The 16,569-nt window shown below is 35.4% G+C and overlaps 1 protein-coding gene and 1 pseudogene across 1 annotated transcript; both read right to left on the reverse strand.

The window, feature by feature from the left end:
* Nucleotides 1-1,586: 1,586 nt before the first annotated feature.
* Nucleotides 1,587-2,943, reverse strand: LOC143430719 (BTB/POZ domain-containing protein 17-like). The gene is given in 1 exon segment (XM_076907106.1): nt 1,587-2,943. A coding segment is annotated over 1 exon segment (1,278 nt). The 5' UTR covers nt 2,865-2,943.
* Nucleotides 2,944-5,353: 2,410 nt separating this feature from the next.
* On the reverse strand, nt 5,354-5,951 carry LOC143430552 (histone-lysine N-methyltransferase SETMAR-like; annotated as a pseudogene).
* Between the last annotated feature and the right edge of the window lie 10,618 nt (nt 5,952-16,569).

Below are 16,569 nucleotides of genomic sequence, written 5' to 3' on the forward strand. Positions count from 1 at the left end.
TATAAGACTAGATATACACTACCGATTATAAGTAAGTCACCGAATCGATATCTTTTTATTTTGTATTCGGCTACTTTATAATAATCGAGTGCGAAAATTAAGCATATCTGTATAATTTGAATGGACATATTAAACGAAAAATTAAAAATTTATGAAACAAATTAGATGGAAAAACAAGACAAATGTCGTTAAATATATTGTACCGTAAAATTATCCGCATTCAAATCTTTTATGTATTCAATCATTTTTACATTGTTTTCTGAAAGAAATACGTAAATAAAACATGTGTATTTTTACAATAACAATTTTTAGTAAACTTGTACACTGGTTCCCATCTTGGAAGAAAATACAGAAGAAAATTTGTCTAATAATTATTGTATATCGGCAATAGTCTGTTTATACAATTGACTATTTTCCAGTGGTGAATATGAATTTTTTACAGGCTATCATTTTGATTCAACGCAATTACTACGCTCGGTCTGCCACAGCTTATTACGACGTGTATGTATATAATTCGGATGATCGATATCAATATAACTAATACTGCTAGCATCGTACCTGGTAACGGCGTATGGGTATAAAATAGTCAAATAAAATGATGTACGATCTCATTTAAAAATTTAATTGTGATTTTCATCGAATTTTCCACAAAGCCGTACAAGGATTAACAAATATCAGATTCGTATGTACACTCTGCTCGACGTATTTATAACTTACTATATCTTGCAAAATATTCAATCGTTTCCATCGTAACCTAATATACGGAAACACGTAGGTACACATTAACGCGCATGCATACACGCACGCACAAACACAATAAAAAATTGTTGATTACTTAACGTTTTAACCTTTTGGCTTATAATATCGAATGAGACTCGTTACGTGACTATGAAATGCGAGAAAAATCTGTATTACAGTGCAGCGTACTGTACCGACGTCGCGGATGGCCAATTTCGGTAGGGAAGATTAATAACTCCTGTACTAGGGACACTGTCTCATTCAAAATTTGTATCAAACCGTTCTCGGGGTCGCTGAATCCAAATCTGGAATCGTTTGCACTGTGCGATCTAAGAGAGTTGAGTTAAATTATTTAACAGAAGTTTTTATTTAATCATCATCTGACTCGTCTGTAGAGCCCATTACATTGTAATCATTAATTTCTCTTCATCAAAGTTTACAGACAGCCCTTTTGTTTGCAACGGCTTCTTTTTATACCCTATCTTCAATTAATAAAGAAAGTGTCTGTAATATAATAAAGTAAAAGAATATACTTGCTAGAACAGCTATAATTAGTCTTACAAAGAAAACTACTCAGAATCAGCTTATTTTTGGTAAAAATCTAGACTTTTACTTTTGTCCACCTAAATTGGCTATCCGGCACGCTGTGTGGCGCAGCACATTTGACCGAATCGCCTACAACAGACTGAATCATATAACCTAAGGGGGATAACGAAAGATTAATACGAATAAAAAAGTTGACAATATATTTAAGCACATTGGAAATATATTATTCATATCATTATTATTAGTGTAATATCCCAATAAAATACAAAACTTTTTATCTCGATCTGAAAGATATGTCTATTCTAACTAGCTGGTGATATAACAATATGTAATTTGAGCATATCTTTATTTGGACCTACGAGAAAAGGAGATCTATTTTCCTGCACAGAACCCTGTTGCGGATTAAGTTCTTCGAACGGCAAAAGATCATCCAAATTAAGAACACGTTCTTCTTTACTAAACCTGTGAATAATTTCTGTTACTCTTGCAATATGCTCAACACCATCCTGCAGTCCGTATATTAGAACGCCTATTTTCGCTCGCATGTCGGTATCGCTATTTATCGGTGGTTCCTTACTCGTGAGCGATAACCTAACCGAACGTTTTACATGTTCAGGCATTTCTACCGTTCCCTGCCACACTATCAAGAAAAACTTTTTAAACTAAACGCCTTTCGGATATATATCTACGACCCATTCACAGGCCCGATCACCAGCGTACTCTGCTAAACACGAAAGACTCGAAAACACAAGCGTTCTTGTGTGATAAGAGGGTAGGTCGTGAAAATTTTCTATCGTAAGCAATGAACTACAAGTATCTACAGTGTATAATCTTGGTTCGAAAAGTAACGCACCGTCTTCTTCATTTAAACTGACTTCTTTAACTCTATTCAATTGGCCAGAATGAAACGACATTCCTATAGACATACGTTCTACGAAGAATTCTTTGTCTTTCTTTGTTAAAGGAAATAAAAGTAATTCTGCTAGTTGTCGAGAGGACATCATTGGAAATCTAACAGGGGACATTACAGCTACTACCAATTGTTCTAATGTTGCCTCTAATTCGTCGTGCGACAGTTGAGTTTTTAATCGGTTCGCTTGGTGATCCAACCAAGATTCTAGGCATCTATATAATGTCATTTCATCCTTTATCACTAGACTACTCTGGTGTAATAACGACACTAAGATATCTAAATAAAAATTTCCAAAGTCCGCAGTGGTAGCCACCAATTCCATATTCCATTTAATAAAGTTCTGACATGCTTGAGTGATATTGTGAAGTATATTGCAACCGCGATGAAGTATACAGTTTGAAGTATATTGCAACCGCGATACTAGAGTGCCGTGTATGGCAGCTAGTGCGATATGATTTTGCATATAATCAAGGCACAACGATATCAAATCTTCAACGTTATACTTATCAGCTAATGATAATATCGGTAAAACAACTCCGTAATTGATCCTTATTTGGCCAGTGTAAAAGTATCGCAAAAACTCACTAAATATGGGTACACGTTGTGGCGTTTCTTGAAGGGTTACTTTGCTCTCTTGAGACTCACTCCACTGAGGACTCATTAACATTACCTATAGTGAAAGAAATATGAATAAGTTAAATGTTAAAACGTTGTTCCTGTGTTAAATAAAACGGTTTATGAAATAGATATTTTGTAAACTGTTTTACAAGAATATAACAACTATAAATGAATTAAGTATAGACCGATATTTGATTGTAAACATGTATCAAATTCTTTAACCTAGACCGAGTCTCGTCGATTCTGGCGCGGCGTACGACAGTGATAGTCGAGTAGGCCGCGGTGAAAAGGTTACATACATATGTTCTCAAATAATCCATCTATCTAATCTATCGGAGAAAGTAATATATAATTTTAATGTGTATCGTTGAATTGGTAATAATTGTAGACACACAACTAGACACATTCTTACTGTAAAATAAATGTCGATAGATTAGTTTTCTATTTATCAGTCTTCTTAACCTGAACATGGATTAGTGTCACATGCCACGTCAGAATCGACGAAACTCTGTGTACACAGCCACGATGTTATACGAGGAGGTATATGTTAGTTATAACATTTTCATTAGATTTTGGTTTACTGCTAAATAACAGCTTTGGTCAAATTGTTGAAACAAAAGAAAAAACAAACAAACGACTATAATCTATAAAATGTCATTGAGATGTTACTTAATCCTAATATCATACATAAAGGTCAAACTCATTAAAAGAATGTCCTTCAAGCAGCAATTCTTTCGATTTATGAAAGCAAAGAAGTTCGATTAATTATGTACAATTAAACTGAAGAAACTATTTCGATGAAACATGGCGGAGTTCGTAGCTTTGATAGAAGTATATCGTTGGTAAAATACTCGTTGATACAACAATTAGTGGACTTCAATATGTAACTGAAGAAAATTTAGCAATCATAACATAGTCAATCCTATGTAACAAACCATGCGACAAAACGGCGGTAATCGCCAACAAAAGACAGTCATTATCTAGTTAGAAAAAATGACGATAGCCATCTTATGCTTTATATTTCTAGCCTTTTTTCTACTTTGACCCTCTTGACATAATTTTATTTTTTCTTTCAGTGAACTCCAAAATTTTTTGTTATTATAATTCATAAATTATTAACTGCTGTTGCTGTTGCAAGAACAATTCAGTAAATACAATAACATTATTAGAAAATTTTTGCAATTTCACTGATTTATATGTTATAATTATAGCGACACGTTTGGCTTTAAATTAAAAAGAAAGATATAAGGCGTGCATCACATCGCTCTATGTATGCACATTACATTTATATGTATTAAACCCGGTATTATTATCTAGTAATTGCATCGATTAAAAATATTTTCATCAGTCCCCAATAGAATATTGGGATACTACCAACCGTTTTTAAAATTCCATCGACTCCGTAAGGAATCCCTGCTCTAAGTATTAAAGTAAACACGTGTCGCATTGTTAAATCGAATATTATAATAGGCGGCTGCTTTATTGTCCGACCTTCAAAAATATGTAGTAACTTTTAATTATTTCAGATATTACTGGTAAGTTTGGTCTGTAAAGTACACTTAGAGACCAAATGAAACAAAATCATATATTAAATGCTTACAAAACGTTGCCGTTCTACTTCACTTGCTTCCTACAATGGGTTAAAAAAGTATTTGTACAACTAGTTTTATCGCAAAAACTTTATATAAACAAACGATATGAACAAACACACACACACACGCACGTATACACACACACACACATACACACTCACACACACACGGGCACACACATATACACAGAGTATACTATCAATGGAAATAGTTTTAATGATACAATAATATATATATACACATCAGGTCCTCCATCATAACGCGCATTGTCGCTATTGGCCGAGGATGATGAAGAGCATCAAATTTATATATTAGGGGGACCGGAAAGTAATGTCGCTTTCTTAAATTAAATTCAAACAAATAAATTTTTAATCAATAATGTGATCACCTTCGTTATCAACAACCTTTTGTTATCTAGTGTGCAAATCTTCAATGCCAGACCGATAAAAATCACTTGATTTTTTAGTAAAATATCTCGAAATAGCATTTTGAACATCATCCAAATTTTCAAATTTTTTACCACTAAGAAAATGTAGCGATCGGAATAAATGGAAATTCGAGTGTGCGATATCGGGCGAGTATGTTGGGTGAGGCAGTACCTTCCACCCCAATTCACTAATTTTTTCCAAGGTTCGTCTTGCACAGTGCGGTCTTATATTGTCGTGTTGCAGAATAACGCCTTTTCTGTTGAGAATCGCCGGATACTTTTCGATTAAAGATTGGTTCACTCGATCGGATTGTTCATAATAAAGATATGCATTAACAGTTTGTCCAGGTTTCAGCACTTCAAAATGAACAACTCCGCGTATATTCCACCAAACACACAGAAGCGCCTTTTTGAAATGTAAACTCGGTTTCGCAGTACTTCGTGGTGATTCATTTGGAGAGAGCCACTGCCTTTTGCATTTTGTATTATTATATAGGACCCATTTTTCGTCTCCAGTGATCAAGCAATCAAAAAAAAGTTCTTTATGGTGCCGTTGAAGCAATACGTTGCGTGTGATGGATCGGTTGGCTTTGTTCTCTTCGGACAGATTATGGGGGACCCAAACACTTGCTCTGCTTATTTTTCCAATATGATGCAAATGTTCTTGGATGGTCGACTAAGGTTGGTTAAGGGTGTTTGAGAGTTCCTCGATTGTCTGACCTGGATTTGCTTCCACTTCTGACCTTAGCATGTCGTTGTCTAATGTTATTGGTCTTCCTGATCGATAGGAGTCAGAGAGATCAAAATTATCGGATCTGAGCTTGGAGAACCATCTTTGGCATTTACGAACGTCTAATGCACTTGGATAAATATCGCAAATGTTTTTGGTCGCAACTGTTGCGTTACTACCCTTGCGAAACTCGAAAAGCATGCAATGCCGGATATGCTCTTCCAGTATTTGGCTGGCCATTTCACTCCAAATTGCCAAAAAAGTCTAATATTTAATTATTTAGAAATGAACAAGCCACAATAACCTTAAAATGTCTTTGACACGACTTCGAAGTACACAATGAGCTGACAAATCACAATCAAATATCGACATGCGGAGAAACGACATTACTTTCCGGTCCCCCTAATACATATATATCAAATTTATGTATATGCTCTTCATCATCCTCGGCCAATAACGACAGTGCGCATGATGATGGATAACCTGGTGTGCAGAGGGACAACAACTAATGTAGGAATGTATTATAAATACTCGCCAGCCTCGGTCTCCATTTGTTTGCGATACCTCTCATAATTTCCACTTTGTGATAATAATCATTTTGATCTTTAAATCATAAATTTTCCTTTGTCGTTGTGAAATTATTGCAAAGAACAAATTTGACAGCATTACAATAACAGTGGTGCAAAGAAGAAATAGCGTTATCAACATCATCACGGTAAAGTTTTCGAGTTACTTTGGGTTTTAAAATCCGTTCGAGCTCGAGTTAGATCGAATTAGATCTGATAGCGAAGGAGATTCAAAAGCATCTAATAAAAGTGTTGTAGACACAGATGCGTAGACCCAGAGGTGTAGTAGCCGGTCGCATACCGGCGTTTTCCTTTATTGTTTGTGAACGACAAAAGTAATATACTAATCTACATTGGCATCATAGGCTAATGAATGTAAAAATGTTATGGCGATTTTTACGCTTGTTTATGGTTTTTACGATTTTTAATGTATTGGCTATAATAATATCGGCGATCGGTTGTAAAAAATCAAATCTTTATTTTGTATATTATTGAGAAATTTCTAACAGAATTTTAAACAATACGTAGAAGGAGGAAAGCGCAATATACAGTGTTAAATTTAATGAATTTTTTACACCGGACCGTATCTGACTACTTCTTGAACGTTGACATACATATGTCGATGACTATGAAAGTGGACAAATTCATATATTGTTTATGTGGAGATATTAAGACTTTTACATTCTGGCTGATTAAAAATTATTTTTCACTTATTCTACATAATTTTTCTTTCAAATATTATATTTGTTCTCATATGTAGTATAAAGTTCATCTGTGATTTAAAAATCTCGCAACATTCTTATACGAAACTATAGTTTTTTGAAAGACAATTGACTTGGATTATTTTCAAAATTCATAATATATATCTGAAAATGGACTATAATATGTGCCAACGAAAAAATTGTACATTTTATTTTAGATATTGAATTTAAAACATACACATTTACTTTTCACAGTTGATATATATTATTAAATATTGTTAATATTTTTATATTTATATATTTTAGATATATAATATTACGTATTGTGGCGACCACTGTAGTCGCCTTTACACCCCGTGACGCAGAGCGAAAGATAAGACTTGACCCGCGAAGCGAAGAGACTGGAGACATTAAACATATGTTTGACTCGAAACGTTCTCTTCGTCTTCGAGGGTTAAGGACGTTTTCCGCGAACGTGCCCCCTCCTTTTCGACACCGAAATGAGGGGGCGAAAATAGATATAATGCAAGAGAAAGGAGCCCTCGAGAGTTAGTTAAGGTTTGAGCGGTATAGCGTCCGGAGTAGAGCGAGTATAGCGTTTGTTATCTGTTAAAATAAATTATTTGTTTTGTTATTCCGAACAATTATTATTCAACCTCACCGACGTAGGTTTCTCAAATATATATTACATTTATATATTATTAATATTTTTCTATTACATAATTAATAATTTAACGGTAATAAATCGATCTATCATGTTTCTATATTTCTCCCTTCTAACTAGCCAGATACAGGAATATAATGGAAATAATTGTATATTTTCGTATATTTCTGACCTGCCTGTCCTCGGTGAAAGATCGAAAAACCGTAGAATGTTGTATCGTTTAACGACGTCTTGTGAAACTACTCGTACGGCATATTATTTAAAATCTTATCCACCGTACTGTGCTAAGAGAACCAAGAGAGAGTTTCTGCCTATTTTTTCTCCTTTTTATTGAATTTTCCAATTTTTTAACGGAAGAATCTTTCCACTTTGTTCTTTCTATAATAAATTTATCCCTCTTGCGTCATTAATTTATAAAAATTCCTGGGAAACATTACTTTTCTCTCCTCCTGTCTGATTAATCTAAAATCGCGATTATTTGATAAAAAATACGGTCCTGACGTCAAATACTTATGGTCGGTCGATTTGACGTTTTTGCCCGACGATTAAATAATGCTTTCGTATTGTGTGACCTTTTGTAATATGCTTCAGACGACATAATTTCCTTTCTCTTGAAATCCTTTGCTGCTACAGTTTTATCCGAAACGAACGTAACATCACCTGAATATGAAAAGTGAAAATTGTTGTTATCGAAAATTGCATTCATACATGTTCCGTTTATAGTAAACTTTAGAAATTAAAATAAAAGTTTACACATTAAACGAAGTTTACACTTTAAACACATTCTTCCTTTTTCAGCAATTTTTAAATTAGACTTTTTACAGATGTATTTTCGAAGAGAGTAAGGACATTAACTAAATTTGTTGTTAAATATATTTCACTCGTCCATGTATTTCATACGTAAAGACGTATGCATTAGTCTTTTTTTCATTGTCATTGTATTGTTATAATTTCAACAAAGAGACTACATTCGTCTAATATCTAGGTTTGTGTTTTAATACTTCTGACTTTGATTACGCCATTTTCCGGTGTAAAGGATTCTAACAGCATGAAAGTTGAAAATGTGATCCTTTACGATTTCAATGTAATCCTTTGTCATCTTTCGATACAATCTAAGCATTTTTTTTACTAAAATTTATTCAAATTAATTTTAGATCAATAACACGGATTCATCATCCAGTAAATACTTTGAAAGTATCTAAAAATGAACGACGACAAACAGAAAGCAGACACTTCATATAAATTCGCATTGGATAAAAACTATTTGGTATAAACATACAAATATCAATTTCGTTTCTTAAAAATTCCTCGTTTTCCAAAACTTGACAAAATTTGCTTTTCACTTTCCGTGGCTTAATAGGTTTAACATTTCTTAAAGTATAAACAACTCTTAATTTTAAATGTTTTATCCATAATAATTAAAAAAATTCTCCTAATATACCTTTCGCCACTATTTCTTTTAATTCTTCTGATATTACGTATGTACATACGTAAAGAAATTTATCTCGTGTTTTCTTTTTGGTCTTTTCATTTCGAACCTCAGTATCGACAGTTAAATTTAGCCATTCAAACGATATTAATTTTCCTATTCATGTCCATTTTTCCATGGTAAATCCGTATGAGATGTTACAGCATAACGATTAACGAAAGAAATATAAAAGCATAAAATATTATTACCTAAGAAACATAATGAACAGTTCGGACCAAGCCTATTGTCATTATTCTCCATTTATCAAACACACGATGAGAATACGCTTAGCCGTAGCAGCAGCAATGCCCTAAGAGCCGTTACTTTCACTTCTCTTTAGAATCAAATTCCCACTAGCGTTTAACAATCATAGTGCAGGTTATTTTCCGAGTACGTCATTGTTCAAAGTCGAGACTTTTTTCGTATTATTCCCTGTTACGGTCATATTGGGATGCTATGCGTTTTTCAACCAACTGGATATCAATCTCATCGTTCCCTCACTTTTCCACAAGATATATTATCGACGAATTCGAGTGTTTCAAGAAAAAACACACGCCCATATCAAGGCCTTAAAGGTCGACATTTACATCAGAAAAAAATCAAAACAAATCAGTAGAACTCCAGAGACACATTCTGAAGCGCGTTGCTTCGGTTTGCTGTGAAATGCGAAAGGAAAGATAGAAGAAAAGAGAGAGAACGACGTTACGTGCTGATGAACCTTGCTAGGGGATTCGTCAGTAAGGCTATCTAACAGGACCTTTCTTTAGACGCGGGGATATTATTGATAGGTAAGGAAGTAGTATATGTGAAAACGGATAGGAAACTGAATACTATCAGGAAAATCGTGAATGTTGCTGTCCCTCTAATGGCGAGTGTCGGAGGGCCGCCACAATTCGAATCAGATCAACTCGGTGAAAAACATAGAGTACATTCAAATCGGTAATAAACATCAAACACATTCAACGTAACTCATTCAAACGTGCAATCGATGTTCTTGTTATTGAGTAATAATAATACAAATCAGAGAATTAGTGTAAAGGTGTAATCATTTAACTTCCACTGTTAATACAATTAAATATTCACTGGCCGTTAATTCAGCGAGTGAAGCGAAATATACTAGAAAGGCTCTTTTCAAAAAGTATATAATACTGTTACTCTCGTCAAAATATAAGATAAATATAAGATAAACATAAGATATACCGTTTAACGTAATATGTACGGTAACTGTACCTATATACATACATAAGTAAATATTATTAAATAAAATAATTGAATAAAATTTATTAGAACATTGATCAGAAATTGTAAATCATTACATAAATTTTACTTATTTGCACTGCTATCTGATGACACGATAGAAAAGTAATACACTTTGTCGAAATGACATGTGTAGCTAGAAAGAAATGACTTTCTTCGTCACCATCAAAATAAATGCCCCGAGTTTCGTTCGATCATTTTGACTTGGACCACTTTATAATCATCAGCGCATACATACAGGAGCAAAAATTAATTTCTTTATTCATAGATAACTACTGCAAAAGAGTCTCATTATGCAATTAGGTCACAAAACGAAATGGGTCGTGTAGAAGATAATACGATAGATATTACAAGTGCAAAGCTGATTAAAGAACAGTATACATAGGGACGTGTAAGACATAGGTAAAATTTATACGTACATATGTTGGGTTGGCAAGAAAGTAATTTCCGTGCAATTTTGTTTACAACTGTTAGTTAACATAGAGTGCATATATAGAGTGCAAACATAAACGTTTTCCAACTATTTTACTTTCATAAAGGCAAGAAAGCAGCTTCAAGCAGAAACAAATAGCACTTACTTAAAAAAACAGACTTAGTCGTATGATATTCAAACATAGCACGCTTAATGTCCACCAAGTAATATGGAAAAACGTCTCACGTACACGCATAAATCCAACACAATATCCATAATCGGAACAGTCTAGGCGAACTACCAAACAACATTTCATACAAATTGAGCTATTCTACATACATATGAAGAGTGCCTAGATTCGAGCCTAGAACTTCGTTACAACATTTTCTTCGGAAAAGTGATAAAAGCTGACTCGGCAAATGTATAACCGGAAAGAAAAAACAAACTGACAAATTTCAACCCTAGCCAACTACTCCCTGGTGAAACTATGTGCTCCTAGCTACTAAAAGATGAAAGTACGTCTTAAACTGTGCAGACTGGAAAACCTATGAAAGACGAGCAGCAATCAGAAAAAAAGGTACTATAGAAAACAGAAACATTACCCTTTTGTCTAACACAAACAGCAGTATCAAATTAAAATCTCACTATTCGTAAGAGACTATTCGTAAGAGAAACAACAAATCTGCGTCAGGCGTTGACAGCATTAAATATAATATGATTCAATATCTGTTAACGAAAAATAAGCGTCTAGTTTTGGACATTCTCAACGAGTACCACCTTACCAACCTCTACACGACACCATCTTACCAATTGCTCATAACTGTTGCGTGTATTTTCATACCAAAAAGTGATGGAAATGAAACCAGAGACCGATAACATTATGCGAAATATTCGGACAGCTGATCAAGAACAGGCTTTCATGATGATGTGAGAAACTAAATATGTTTAACAAAAATCAAACAAGATACAGGAAAAATCGTTCATATCTGGGTAATGTAGAAAACATACAACTTGAAGCTGAAGAAGGAGTGATGACGAATCAAAAAACAATAGTAGCGGCTATGCTTGATGTAAGTGGGATGTTCGATATTGCACTTAGAACCAGCAACAGTTCATCTCTTTAACTAGTAACTCGGGATGCAGGAAAAGCAATAAGAATCATGAAGGAAAACGTTTAGAGCACTGCGACTAAAACTACCTACTTCAAAAACAAAAACAATACTCTTCGATAAAAAAAAAAATCCTCCTCTACATCCCATTATGTTTCACATGGGAGAAGAAACGATAGTAAACAAATCTGCAATAAAGTACCCCGGTATCCGCATAAACAGCAACCAAAATTTCGAAAGGCACATTCGATACTTTGAATCAACATGCAGTAAAACAGTACATATTAGAAAATATCTAAAAGGAACCTGGTAGAATGGTAGTGCACAGACACTGCTTCATCTATACTAAGGTATTTTTCTTAAGAGCACGAATAAACTATGTCTCTCAATCGTACTACCTAACCGAAAATAAAACGCTAATTAAAATACTGGAAAAAGATGCTGCGGCTCGACAGTCCTAATTAGTTCCAGGATTAAAGGAAACAGTTTCCAATAGCATTGCATTGACAGAAGCTAAAATACCTGGATTACGGAACAGAGAAAAATACTTAGAATCATGTTACATCGCAAAAGCAATCTGCAACAGCACAAACGCTATACTAGTCGCATTTAAATCACACATCTTAACACCTAAAATGATTAAAAAGAGAAGTCTATTCAATCTGTACTAGGAACAACCATGATTTCATGACATACCATTTCATGGATAGTAAGTTACAAGAGCATTCACTATAATCATCCTGCCTCGCTAGAAAGAGTAACAATTATAAACAACAGTTTATGCGATGTACACTTTAAAAAAAGATAATTAAAAAGCAAGGAATGATAGTCCGAATCAAGAACAAAAAAAACAAGCCGCCCTTCACCTACAAAAATGAAGCCAATCATACAAAGTCACAATATTGCCCCAATAAAGATAGCATCAACATTCTTAAAAACAAACAATATTTATATACAAATTATATCCATTGTGTAATAAATCATACTATACAGGGTGATCTATACTGGTGGTACAACCGAAAGGAGGGTGATTCTACATGAAAAAATAAGTCGAAAGTATAAAATAACAATTTTTCATTTAAGGCTTTGTTTTCAAGAAAATCGACTTTGAATTTTCACCGGATACGGGTGAACTCGATCACGTTTCGTTAGAACGGATCTCACTGTAAACCGCTATCTTAATTGAACACATAAATTACGAACAGGTAATGAAATAGAATGTTTGAAATAAATTTTGAAGTTTGTAACCAATTTGATGATTACAGAAATTGCTGAAAATGGTTGGCCATCCTGCCGAAAACATAATTTTACTCATATAATTAAATTAAACGCTTTCTAAGGTATTCGGTTGTTTTAATGTATGAAAGGCTACGATAATCTTTTCTTTTAATTGCTCGCAACTTGTGATTTCTTTGGAATACACAATTGATTCAATATGACTCCATAAGTAAAAGTCAAGCGGAGTTAAGCTCAGGAGAGCGTGGTGGCCAAGCTATTGTTCCACCACGATCAATGCTAACCTTGATAATGTGGGTTTAAAAAATCTCTCACAGCTAGGAAAACATTTCCATGATTGGGAATGTTTATCAGCATATCTTCAATCGAGACAATGATCTACTGTGAAATCCGCTATATCGAGACGTGGACAAGTGCACTCGTACCTGGCGAAAATTCTAAATCGATTTTCTCGAAAATAAAGCCTCAAATGAAAAATTCTTATTTTATATTTTCCACATATTTTTCCGCATAGAATCATCCCACTTTTGGTTGTATCACCAGTTACGGATCACCCTGTATATAAAATCTCTATTCAAGCGCAATTAAGTTTTGCATTGAAATTTCTTTCCTATGATGCATTACATGATATAAAAAAATATATATACAGGTCGCCCTCCGTTTACACTGTTTACAGTTCCGCTCCTATAAAAGATAGCGCAAATCGAATCGATGTAAAATGAACCATATTTACAGTGAAGTATAGGATTAGGTTCTACATAAGTAAAACATAAGAAAATAACTTTGCTTATTAATATAATATAATACAAAATACACTATATTATAAATTTTATTTTTTTAAAAAGTATCCAATTTTAATTGTTTAGATTTTTATTTTTTTTTCATTAAGAGTTTCGGTTATTTAATTCACACGATTCATCCACTTCGACGGTTTCGACGGTTCGTCCGTCGTCAACAACGGTAAATAAATATATTCAATAAAAATCTTTGTTTTAACGAATGCAGAATGTCGCGACTTAGTTAACATGACAACACTGAAACGAAAATCAATCTAGCATAGGGAGAATCGGGGAATTACGGAGTGAAACGGCGAGTTACACAGCGACGTTATTGTGCATAGGCATAAACTGAATCAGCGTAAACGAAGGGTTACATATGCATAGTTTTTTTGTTACGTTAGTTATTGGAAAGAAATTTGTTTTTCGTTAAAGAATTTTTCAATTTTATTGTGTAATATATTATATTATAATTATAGCAGTACGACATTTAGCTTTATATTAAAGGGAAAGAAATAAAGCGTGCACCGCCCTATGTATATTTATATTATATTTATACGTTGCGACGTGAAAGCGTGACAAAGACTCTACCTCCTAGGTTCAGCGGCCATCACCTGCGCGTGGAGGTAGATATAGCATGTAAACCTGTCTATGTCCTGATATGAGTGAAACGGCTTGAGGAAACGCCTCTGTACAGGTCGCACTACAATGACTGGAGGAGACTCCCGGCAAAGGCTGTGTGTCAAGGTAGCGGGTGGAGGTTCGACGGTGGACCGAGAAGAAGCAACAACAGTCGGGGGTGCAGATCACTCTCTCCACTCGAAGACTCCGGGGAACTGGCATAGTAGCAGCCCCATCCGGCAAGATATCGGCCGAATAGGAAAGTAGAAGAGTGGCAGTGACCGGCAAGTTACCCATAAGGCGTAGGATAGCCAATACAAGTGCCAACAGTCGCCCCCGGAAAGAAACATTGCCGAGATCCATCGATCGATGCCCCAACCAATACTCAAACGCACAGCCCACCCAAGCGGATCGAAGAAAATGAAGAACCACCGCTTCGTTCACTTAGCGAGCGACAGCGTAAGCATCTAGTGATTAGGACGACTATCGAGCCGAGCCGAGCCGAGAGAGAGAGAGAGAGAAAGAGAGAGAGAGAGAGAGAGAAAGAGAGAAAGAGAGAGAGAGAGAGAGAAAGAGAGAGAGAGAGAGAGAAAGAGAGAAAGAGAGAGAGAGAGAGAGAGAGAGAGAACGTACATAGCGGAGAATAGGAATCTGAATAGGATCTGAAAGGAGTGAGTCCTTATACGCTAAAGCGTCTCTATCCTTTTCTGCACGATTCCTCACTTATTGCAAATATTTATTGTATATCACGACATTGTATGTTCATGGTATCAGCAGCTATGTGCGTTGACCAGCCGAGTATAGCGATTGTTAAGTTTAAAAGTTCAAAACGTCCACTCTTCGTCGCCGTGCGTGCGCTTAGTAGTATATCCTGGGAATTTTTGGCCATAGAATCCCTTGAAGTACCGGGTATCTGATTCCTTTCGAATTTGCGTGACTTCGTTACAAAGCTACACTGTTTTCGCTCGCCCAGTTTCGCTTTTGTATTATTTTCTTCCTCCGTCATTATCTGTGTGAAGTAATATTACGACGAGCATTTGTTTTAAACATAATTAAACAATAACGCCAAAAGAATGCGATGATAGTAGCACGACCCCCCCCCCCTCCCCCCCCCATTTATCGCTATTTTAGTAGAAGTACCCAATCCCGTGTTTCATCCAAGTGAAGAAACCGAGTATGTAGGCATTCCATCGCTCAGCTGGACCAAACACTCAAAAATGCATACCTCTGCCTTCAAAAATTACGACATTTAGCAGAGGAAGCTAACCAGGTGAACATTTGACTTAACACGTTCACGCCGGGGTGACCCACCGGTGGGTCACACTTGACTGTTCCGTAAGGCGGCGTGACCCACCGGTGGGTCACACTTGACTGTTCCGTGGGGCGGCGTGACCCACTCGTGGGTCATGCGTTTTCAGAAAATTAGTCGTTAAAAAAAATAAGTGCTTCATGCAAGAAATGTGGGCTCAAAAAAACGTAGATTTTCGCCCCGGCGTGAACGTGTTAAACAACCTAAGCTGACGGATAAAATATGTCGGAAATCTGGCATTCACCACTGAACGTGGCAACAGTAGAATCGAAGCCCAAAAGCATCCTAAACCCAAATCAACGCTTTCAGAGGGGAGGGGGTTATAGCCAAACACCTTCACCATTTTCATTCACGAGAGAGAGTTACCCATGACCTGTACTACAAAATGAAATATGAATATCAGAAGAACTTTGTGGATAAGGCATACACGTAGAGCTACATTCTGTGCACGGACCGAACCGCTGACACCGCTATACCAACAGCACATCAGCAGGGACATCAGGAGTGCCACTTCGGGTAGAGATGATCATTCTCTTCTTCGGTAGTATCTTAACAATACTATATCAGAATGTTTACGGATGGATCTGTAGAAAAACTCCGAGTAATCCCACTGCATTACCGAAAATTGTTAATCGGCAAAATACTCCTGCGTCAAGGTCCGCGTTAACCCTCTCAAGGATTGAGAAGGGGCGTCATTAACCATTAGCGACAGAAACGATTGGATTTCTCCAAAACGTAGGGTAGCCAATCACCGAATGATCAACTCAAACATTCTGTATAAAAACCAAAGTAAACAGCAAAAAAAGATAATAAAAGATAAGAAGTTTCTAAGGTGAGAATTGCGAACTACGTTATATAAACGACTTGGAAAAGACTTGTGATTAAC

Source organism: Xylocopa sonorina, chromosome 15, assembly GCF_050948175.1.
Source record: "Xylocopa sonorina isolate GNS202 chromosome 15, iyXylSono1_principal, whole genome shotgun sequence".
In the NCBI taxonomy this organism is placed as follows: domain Eukaryota; kingdom Metazoa; phylum Arthropoda; class Insecta; order Hymenoptera; family Apidae; genus Xylocopa; species Xylocopa sonorina.